This window comes from Convolutriloba macropyga, unplaced genomic scaffold (genome assembly GCF_964194025.1).
Source record: "Convolutriloba macropyga unplaced genomic scaffold, txConMacr16.3 SCAFFOLD_3075, whole genome shotgun sequence".
NCBI lineage: Eukaryota > Metazoa > Xenacoelomorpha > Acoela > Convolutidae > Convolutriloba > Convolutriloba macropyga.
The window spans coordinates 3,541-14,417 of NW_027450188.1; the positions used below are offsets into that span (position 1 = coordinate 3,541).

Below are 10,877 nucleotides of genomic sequence, written 5' to 3' on the forward strand. Positions count from 1 at the left end.
TATATCCAAATTTTTTGCGCGCAAGATAGAAACGAGTCGTCTTGTGCGTCCATATTCAGACTCTGATGGCGTTGAAAACTTTTTGGAGCCAAAATTACGCTACTTCAAGAAATGTCCAGGGGTAGGATCAGGTCATTTCCAATTTTATGGCATTCATGATGACAAATGTCTAAATTAAATTGTTCTCTACTCGAAATTTTACGTTTTCAGCCTTTCATGATCAGTTTCTCGTCAGCGATTTGTATTTTCAAACAAGCCTCGTGCATTTTAAAAAGAGCAAATTGTACTTTGATTATTTACTTAATTGTACTTACTTAGCAAATTGTACTTACTCTTGAATTTAAAATTAATCATAATTAAGTAATTTGTTTTTTTCACTTATTTTATTTTAAAATCTATATTGGGAATTAAACTGAAGCCAAAATCTGGGTGAATTGCTTTTCGGTCAGTATTTTGTCATTTGTTTGCACTCAAATGTAATTGGCAATTATTTTTTGGGATTTCATTTCTGCGTGTGTTAAGTCAATCAAGCGTCTACAATGTAAGTTTAGGGCATATCTTCGAAATGCGGAAAACTGTAACATGCAGTTTTTGATCCTAGAACATTGTAGAAAAAAATAAAGAAAAATAGTTTGAATAATTCAAATAACGAAAAAATATGTTACATTTAAAAATACAAGACATTTTACTTTGTCGGATGTGCTTCAATTTGCTAGAAATTTCAGTGTTAGAACTTTGCTAGAACTTTTAGGCAGAAATTTCAGTGTTCTGGGATTATGCTACAAGAAAAAGTCAGAATAACAATGAACTGCAGTGGATAAATGCTGTTGGAAAACATTATAAATTCAGTTTGTTTGTGAGCTGGAACGAATCTGAATTCAACAATTTAGTTCGATCTTTCGAAACCAAGAACACAATGTCTGAAATCTGAGTTAAATAATAATTTTCTACCGAGACATTGTGGCTATTTTTCTGAACATTTCTGTGCATATTTTTGCAGTATGCGGAAGTACGCTTTTGAGAGCGGTACACTTTAGCGAATTTGAGCACCTTTATTTTGTTTTAGATGGTGTTCTTGTGTAGCATAATCTTCCACCATTTTCAAAAGGAACAAATTGTCAAAATTTGATAACTCTGAAATCAGGTAGCTGTTTTTATTCAAACTGCGAATAAATAAGGCCTCTCTAGAAAGGAAATTTCACCAAAACAAACCTGTTGACCTGAAAACCGCGAATATGTATACTGACTCATTCAAGAACCGATTATAGGTAAGTTTTATTCACAGTTAAGTTGTCTTTGCAATTTGGTACTGGCTCTGTGGTTATATTTAACAACCATGGTCAGTCTGTTTTATTTAGCTTTTCTTATCTTTTTAAAAATTGGCGATAATGTTCCAGCCACCAGGTCCATTTTCCACAAACAGTTTTTATAGTTTTTATAAAGTTAGTATTAACAGCATGTTTCGAATAGATTGAGTTGTTTTAGCCCAGGTTGAGGTCCCAGGCCGAAAGTTCATATGTCCAGGCCGTCCCAGGCAAAACATGTCTATGTCCAGACTATCTTGCGCTCATTCGTGTTTCCAAACCGTGTAATTTTGAACGCACGACACCCCCCCCCCCCTTGTGCGTTCGTTTGGGTTTGGACAAATCGACTTTTGGTCTGGGACCTCAGCCTGGGTAAGATGCACAGCCCTACCAAATGAAGTGGAACATTGATACATTTCCCCTTTTTAATTCCACAAAGCGTATCTTAATACATGAACAAAGGGCCTTAAAGTGCGAAATATGTCCGCACAAAGGAACGATTGTACTAATTTGTTATTAAACAATGTCTCACAATTTTAACAAATCAGCGCAATAATTATAAAGTCAGGAGGAGCGCTGACTCGTAATGTCAATTATGGCCAAAATGTCAATTATTCTGAATATCTGTCTGTTACAGGGAACTTCTGCTGAGTGTCCAAAGTGCTTCCGTATAAAATATCCCTACTACAATCATTTGATCGAGTCCTTTGTGTTCCTAATTTGTGCATCAGTCTCAGGCTATCTATACTATCACGTGATTGCCACTATTAAAAACTTCAGGAAAACTAGACAACGTGCTAGAACACTTTCCAGAGCTTTTGCTTGTCTGTGGCTGTTTTGGATTATCTGCACTGTACCCAGTCTTATATTGGCGTTCGTAATAACATGGAAAATGCACTCACTTACTGGTGGACAAAGTATGTATAAACAAAACCTAAATTAAGAAAATAAATCACAACAATTTGAAGTTGCCTTTCAATACGCAATAGTGTTAAAAATTGTCATGGAACGACAAAAGATTTTTCGACGTTTCCATTTTTTGCAATGAGAAGATTGAAGGATAAAGTTGATAACTCAAGAAAGTAAGATATGATGGTTCAAGTTAGGAATAGGCAAAGTAATAATAATAATAATAATAATAATAATAATAATAATAATAAATTGTTCATTTTCTGTTATCGAGCAACACAAAAGAAGTTTAATTACTGTGCACAAAAAATATGTACAATGAAGTTCAACAGAAAAAAGAGAACACCATTAGATCATCAGTTGATCCCTTTTCAGGTGCCTCACAATGTAAGAATATCAAAGAACTGTTGATTACGAACCGAAAGAAAATTACTATAGTAATTGAACTATAAATCATGAATGGTTAAAACAAAAAAAATAAATAAATAAACCGATAATTGAGTGCAGGGGGCTACAATTAGACGTACTTAAAAGAAATAACTTGAAAAGTCTTGGTTGTCAATTATGTAATTTCTTAAAAACATATGGCAAAAATGTTTTACTTGCTGATTTGTCATTTTTAAAACAGTATTTACAAAGGAAGATTCAAGAAAAACCAACAAACTCAACATTTTTCATACCTTAAACCTCAATCGGTTTGTTACATTTTTTCGATCACCGCAATCAAGAAACATCGTTGTTTTTCTTCTTTTATTTACTCTATTTATTTCGTTATCATTCAAGAAGAATTTGAAGTGAGTAACTACACATTCGTCTCTTAGCATTTTTATCAACAGTTTAAGTACTTCGTACAAGTGTAGTTCTTTTTGCTAAAAACAGATTAAATTTTCTCCTTAGATCGCTCACTGATTTGAACGTTCTATTATTGAAAATTATCCTTTTGAGTTTTTTTTTAATTTTGAGTCTATCAAAGAAATATCTGACAAAACAGAATTTCCATAAATCAGTATACCATGTTGCACTACCGGCTGAACATAACTTTTAAAAACCTGAATCATTTGACTTTTACTAAGAAATTTTCTCAGTCTATAGAACAGTCCACTGAGTTTTATTAGTTTTGTTTAACCACTTCGATATGATTTTTGAAAGACAATTTATTATTATTGTTTTTCCAAGGTAACGTATTGAGTCAACGTTGTCAATTCATTCTTTATCGATGTTAATCTGTTCTTTCTTGGAGTAAGTTTTAATTTTCCCAAAAAACATTGATTTTGTTTTCTCAGTATTGATTGCTATTTTATTTTTAGTTAACCACTGATTACATTTTTGTAATTGAGTTTTGTGTTTCATCACAACCTCTTCGGCTCTGGCTGAAGTTTCAATCACTGTGTGATCTATAATCCAAAAATGCAATTCAAAAATGCAATCCAAAACAAACATGCCTGCTTTCGAGGATCTTCCTTCAACAAAGATTACTTAAGACGTAAACATTTAAATGTAATCGATAATTAAACAATTTTACAAGAGAAGAGTTGAAATTGATGGAAAAAAAATATCTAAAAATGTTCCAAGCAAAAATTTGATATGTCGAAACCAAAATCAACACACAAAAGCGCTCCCTGCATCCATAATTACGATGTCGGGAAGCATGAATAAACGCTAGAAAGTCTGTACATAGGCAACGTTGAACGCACAAAAATACAAAAACCTAAAAATCGAGCCCCTTGACCAAAAGAATCAATCAATTCAAATTGAAACAAAAATAAGCACTCCTACTGGAATGCTATCAATTGGAAGCTGTCGACCCTGAAAACTTAAACTCTGAAATTGACTTTCAAAATAGCACAATTAGTTGCATCTAGCATATTGCCTTGCATGTGACTCTTTTTGAAATCCGTGTACAGCCGTAAATTTAAAATAGTAAATTTCCCTATGAGACAAGAACTAGTCTTTTTATCACCTTTTGTCTATTCGGAATACGAAATTGATTCATTTTGTGGCGTGAAATGCAATTTAGAAGGAAAAGTTTTTAAAGAAAAGATCATAAATTGAAGAAAAATTACGCTAAAAGTGAACGAAATCATGCCAAATATGAAGTGTTCACACAAAACTTCAATCCTCGATAACTCCTCGAAAAATAAGAAATTCAAAAAAACCGTCTTTTTCATTCCAAATTCTAGGCTGGACGAGCTTTTTAATGATACCACTCACATTTCTCTACGATGAATATATCGATCGGCCAAAATTTACTGAACAAAAAAAAACCCATTTGAGTATATAGTTCCTTCCCCCACAAGTGGGGTCGGAACAATTAGCACTCCTACTGGAATGCTCTCAAGTGAAAGTTGTCCACCCTGAAAACTGAAACTCTGAAACTGACTTTCAAAATAGCGCAAATAGTTGCATCTAGCATTTTGCCTTGCATGTGGCTCTTTTTGAAATCCGTGTACAGCCGTCAATAATGAAGTTCTAAAAAAAAACAAAAATTTTCAGAGTTAACGTTTCATTGATTCATCGCGTCTGAACTGGGTATCAGGAGTTTTCAGTCACCTTAAACACATTTTACTGGCTCTCCGTGATTGGGTTTTCTTGTCTTTGTGTCTCTCTTGTTACCTGTAATTTGCAGTTGTTATTGGTTGTTCGTTATGCGCAGGTGTAACTGACATATTTCTTCAGGTCAGGGAAATGAATGAAAAGAAGAGAAAAACATTAATACTAAATGGAGAGAAGATTCAGTAAGCAAAGACAGGCTTTGTCTGCTCTCTCTCTCTCTCTCTCTCTCTCTCTCTCTCTCTCTCTCTCTCTCTCTCTCTCTCTCTCTCTCTCTCTCTCTCTCTCTCTCTCTGTGTGTGTGTCTCTCTCTTTTAGACAACTGTGACGTGTGATGGATCGAAATCCCGCTATCGTATAATTTTGTATGGAAGAGCACTGCGCCAACGTGCTGACGTACTGGCTTTGGAAATTAATATTTCGTATTGCGTATTCAAGATGTGCATATTGTCTACTTTTTATTTGCATTTGAATTGAATGAAAAAGTGGACTCAAATTCACTCAATTAGAAAATCTGGCATAATATGCAAGCGTTCTTTCATTATTGCGTTTTTTTTCCTTTGAGTTGAACAGTTCATTCAATTTTGTTTCTTTTGTCTTGCACTTAGTTGATGTAATCTTGGGCCAAGTTCGTCTGAAGTTATCTTATTCTAAGAAGCTTCGATTATACTTGTTTCTTGTTTTCCTTTTTTGAAATTATTTTGAGTGGCAAGTACTTGCTTTAAATTTGTCCTATGACAACTTTTCTGAAAAATGGGTCTTACATCAACCTTTTTCTAATAATCACGGATTCTTTGTAGTCGTTTGATGTTTCAACATGGTATCCTGCACTCGCAAATATTTCTTGAAATCAGCTGGAAAGAACTTGGAGGTATATCTTCATGTCGCCTGGATTTTTTGATGTCCAGAGCTGACACAATATTATTGAATGGTTTCTTAGAAATGTCAAAATTTGTAAAAGTTGGATATTCGGGATTTATTTTTCCTATCCTGAGATTTCTGTTTGCAGAAAAGACTGATTGGAAAAATTGATTCAATAGGTTGACCTCTTCCGTTAGTTCTGTACTTCTCTAATCATTTTTAATTGTCAGTTTTGGTAGGCTGGAAGATTTTTTAAAATTCCTCACACGTGCAAATAGAACTCCAGTATTTCTGGACAGCAAGATCTTAACCTGGTCCAATTATCAATATAAGTGGACGCTCTTACCTCATTTTCTAACGATACTACGTTTTGTTTTCTATAGATTGTAGGTTTTTTATTCACTAGACCTTTCTGAATTCTAAGCCCTTTGATAAGAATGGACGAGTTAATTGAATTCAAGGGAGGGAAATCTTGCCAAGGTTTAGTACGAAGAGGTACACAATAGTTACAAAGAAGTACAAACATTTTCAAAAGTTAGCGATAAAATGCCTCGCTCATGTTTTTGATGTTAGTGAAGCAATCTTGATTAATAAAGTAAAGGCGTTTCATTCAAATATTCGTTCACGCCCTCGACGTCTGCCAAACCAAAGCTTAGAAAGTTTTCCAAGGTCAGCAAGGTAAACTAAGTGGATGGTAGCAGTAACTCCGAGGAAATTTTGTTTTCGTTCAAACTAGTTTTGCATAGAGAGAATATATTACGTTGATGGATAAATTTTAGCTCTTCTTTCATTTGACAATTTAGCTCTTCTTTCAATGTTAACCCAAACTACTTGTATTCATTTGCAGTATACCTAGTCAACAGTCGGACGAAACCACTTCTGTTGACAAATCTAATTTTACTCCATCATTGAATAGATTCAAATTTTTGGTTTTCAGTTTTTCTCTGGGAAAACCTGCATTAATTATTTGACATCTTTTTCTTAGAGCTTTGTTTTCTCTGGCTTTATTTGTCAAAATCTATCTTCGTTAACATAGGAAGAAAAAACCATTTATTGCTTTTAGATCTTCTCTAAACTGTCTTCCATGGGCAACCACACGTTTTGCATCAAACTCGTTTGATACTGTCACTACTACTGTTATTGGTTTCAACCATTCTTTTTCAAATATTCCAAATCGTTTGATATCCCTTCCTTCAAGATTTTTTCCAATCAATATCAGCATGTCATTGACTTTCCTGTGCTGTGGTGGGGAAAACATTATCGTTTTTTGATGTTGCCGGATCTTCTGTGGTCCCTTGAAATGAAGCTTGCAAGTTCTTCAAAGTTGGGATTGTTGCATTGTCGGGTAGTCTATACTGTGAGTTTATTCACAGCAACTTCTGTGGCATATGTTTTCTCCACTTTCTCGTATGTTTGCTTCTCCCTCATTTCCCATTTCCTTTTCTACAAGATCAGTCAGGCCTTTTTCCCAACTTGAAATTTTTCAACTTTCTTGTTCAGTTTGCCGTTGTCAGCAACAAGCTTATTGCATCGTATAAAATTGTCGCGTTCTTTGTTCCCTACAGAAGTGTTGCTAAATGATATCGTTAACTGCCTTGGTTGTTTCTCTCTCCTCATCGTTTCTCTCAGGTATTCCACGGATGTATACATCTGTCACTCGGGAAATAACTCCATCATTTTCTTAGCGACGTCAGAGGCATGTGCAGTGGCTGGGGTGAATCCGTTGAATAAATTATTTCCTCCAATTTAAAAGAATACTTGTATTGTATGCTACGGACGGTTGGACAAATTTGTGGACATTTGAGATTCTGGCTTCTGTGATAGAAGGAATAAGTAGGTTGCCTTCCCCGAAATGTTTTGCCAATCAGCGATCAGTAAGTGCGTTTGGTATCAGCTATCAGTAGACTGCGGGTTGGTGCCCTTCTGAGTATGTGCATGGTATCTTATCAAATTCAAAATCTTGTCCTTAAAATCCTCCCATTGGCGGCCGGACATATGAGATTGTGGTCATATTAACATGAAGTTATTTAATGAAACTCTTTAAGAACCGGGAGACTTCAGGTAAGCTCAATAATTTGTGCATAAGTGGAAATAAATGATAAGTTCTTGCAACTTCATGCTTAGTTCATAAAATTTTTGCCATGCCAGACAATCTTCCGAGAAGAGTTTTTTGTTGCGAGACTGGCTTTAAGTAAATAATGTCTCGGAACGAAGAGTTGGTTGCAAATAGATAGCGCTTGTAAGCTCAAAAAAGTTATCCACTACTTCCTCTCATTTTGACTAGGTCAGACGAGCTCACATGAATACGCATATGGCTTTAGAAATGTTAAAACTCAGTGACTCATTAACTAATTAATTCGATAAATCAGCAGGCAAAAAACTTTTTAAACGAGTACCCAACGAACTAATAAGCTTTAAAACTAGTACGCAACGAGCTAAAAGTTTTAAAACCTGCACGGAACGATCTGAAACCTTAAAAACGAGTACAAAGTGGTAAAAGTTTTAAAACTGTCACATAACGAGGGACATTGCTTAAAACGCGCACGAGTCTGGCTATTAACGAGCGCAATTCTGATCGTGGCTGATTTCGATCCGAATGGGTGCAATGATGGCTGAATTTGATCTGGATGGGTCGAACCATTAACGCAAAGCTTAACCTGGGCAACCTTGGTACCGATAGATTGAAACGCGAGGCCTATGTGCACTGCAGTTGCATTCGACTAATTGAAAAGATTCTTATGCTCCTCCCGTTTCAGCAATGACACCCGATTTCTTCTTCGAGACTGCTCAGACTGTTCCCGGATGGTGGGACTCCAAATTGCAGCTATTGGCAGCTCTCTACCCTACATTCAGAGCCCTCAAACATGCATACGGGTTCATCAACTCACTCCTTTTGATAGTTCTGTTGCGTCCCTTTCACGAACCACTTACAAAAGTATACAGGAAGATAACGAGCTAACCGCATCGATCAGCGCACAATATTGAAATAGAAAGATTCACTGAAACCAATAGACGAGAACTCTAAACCTAAACATTCACGCTGCTTGTTCAGCAAATTTTAGGAAACCAATTTTTTAACGTGAACAGTAACATTTGCCGGGACATTTTTTCAACTGCATACATAAAGAAGGAGTTGCCCAGTCTTTTTCGCAGTTTTTTGCATTGCAAAACTTTACATTGCTCTGAAGTTTTTAACTCACCACACGGTAAAATTTCGTTTACTGCCTTTCCATCAGAACTTGTACTCGCCTGGAATATAATGCATTTCCTAAAGACCTTTCATACTATAACACTATAACATGCAAATTTATGATTCTATTTTTCAGTTGAAAACTCCCTGATTGTTCTCAGCGGTGTCAACAAAAATTATCTTTAACTTTCCTAACTTACATTTCAGTACCCGGGCCGAGGTGTCAACGCTAAAAAACGCAAAATTCTACGCATTCAACGGCAATCTTACGTAATTTTGCGTTGAATTTGGCGTAGATCTTACATATTTAGCGCTGAATTTAGCGTAGATCTTACATATATTCGTCGCATTCAAAGCCATTCTTACAAACTTTCCGTTGAAATTTGGCGTAGATCTTACATATTTAGCGTTGATTTTTAGCGTAGATCTTACATATTTAGCGTTGAATTTAGCGTCGATCTTACATACTTTGCGCTGAATATAGCGTAGATCTTACATATTTTGCGTTGGATTTAGCGTAGATCTTACATATTTTGAGTTGAATTTAGCGTAGATCTTACATAAATTCAACGCATTCAACGCCAATTTTATATATTTTGCGTTGAGTTTTAGCTTAGATCTTACATATTTAGCGTTGAATTATACTGCACAGGTGAGAAAAATGAAGTCAGCAAAAATCAATTTTCAGTGCTCTTTTATAGTGGAAAATCCATTTCCGACCATTTTACGACTTCAAAACATTTTCAAGTTTTTTTTCGAAAAATCAATTTTTATTCACTGTTTCGAACCCTATACAAAAAATAACCTTTGAGTGCTCTCTTACGGTGCAAAAACCATATCAGACCATTTAAGGAATTCAATTTTTTTTCAAAACGTTTCAAAAAAATTAATTTTTTCCCAGTACGCCTCACATGGTAAATGCGCTTTATACATTGAATTTATGTAAAATCTCGGCTAAATTCAACGTAAAACGTGTAGGATCTACACTAAATTCAGCGCCAAATATGTAAGATTTATGCTGATTTAAACGAAAAATTTGTAAGATCTGCGCTAAATTCAACGAAATATATGCAAGATCTACGCTAAATTCAACACAAAATATGTAAGATCTACGCTAAAATCAACGCAAAATATGTAAGATCTACGCTAAATTCAACGCAAAATATGTAAGATCTACGCTTTAAAAGGAATGCGGCTCTTAAGGAAACCAAGGTACTGTGGCACAATGGTAGAAGGGGCGACAATCAAGCGGGAGGTTAGTAGTTCAAGGCCCATACGCAATAGTTGGAGTGAACGCTTTGATTTTTTGTAAGACCAACCCTAATTTCGACGCAAAAATAGGTAAGATCTACGCTAAATTCAACGCTGATTATGTAAGATCGACGCTAAAATCTACGCTAAACATATAAGATCTACGCTAAATTCAACGCTAAACATGTTAGATCAGCGGCAACTAGCGTTGACGAGTTGGAAAATTCACCGCCATTTCTTACATAATTTTGCGTTGAATGCGTTGAAATTTTGCCTTTAATTTTAACGCTTTCAAAGCAAAAACTATGTAAGAATATTGCGTTGAAATTGTCAACTTGTCAACGCTAGTTGCCGCTGACCTTACATAATTTTGGCCAAATTCCTCGGCCCGGGTAGTACAAGTTAGGCGGCTCTGGGTGGGGGGTGCGCAAAAGGACGTACCTATGTATAAAGAGTACGTATAGCCTATTTTCATCAATTTTTCAAAGACGTACGTCTTAGCATGACACCAACGTCGATCACAAGGAGGGTATTAGCAAGATAATCGTTCAATAACAAATTAGTAGGCTCATTTACCTCTTCCCATTTTACACCTTACTGATGTCAACTTTCCACAGACGTATCTCAGAGCATGATACCAACGCTGATCACACAAAAAGGATTAGCAAGATAATCCCTCAATAACAAATTAGTAGGTTCATTAATCCCTTCCCATATTACACTTTACTGATGTCAATTTCCAAGGACGTACCTCACAGCATGATGCCCACGCTGATCACACGAAATGGATTAGCAGGATAATCCCTCAATAA

The 10,877-nt window shown here is 35.5% G+C and overlaps 1 protein-coding gene across 1 annotated transcript; it reads left to right on the forward strand.

Annotated features, from left to right (window-relative positions):
- The first annotated feature begins 1,890 nt into the window (after positions 1-1,890).
- LOC142355692 (uncharacterized) lies at positions 1,891-8,716 on the forward strand. The gene is made up of 2 exons (XM_075407774.1): positions 1,891-2,221; positions 8,381-8,716. The coding sequence occupies exons 1-2, from the start codon at positions 1,891-1,893 to the stop codon at positions 8,581-8,583; spliced, it is 534 nt and encodes a 177-aa protein (XP_075263889.1). The 3' UTR covers positions 8,584-8,716.
- Positions 8,717-10,877: the final 2,161 nt, after the last annotated feature.

What these genes read in the sequence shown, in the direction of transcription:
- LOC142355692 (XM_075407774.1), top strand. Translation starts at nt 1,891, where the DNA reads ATGTCAATTATGGCCAAAATGTCAATTATTCTGAATATCTGTCTGTTA. An exon ending in CTCACTTACTGGTGGACAAA is followed by an intron (nt 2,222 to 8,380) that starts GTATGTATAAAC and finishes CTCCCGTTTCAG; the next exon opens with CAATGACACCCGATTTCTTC.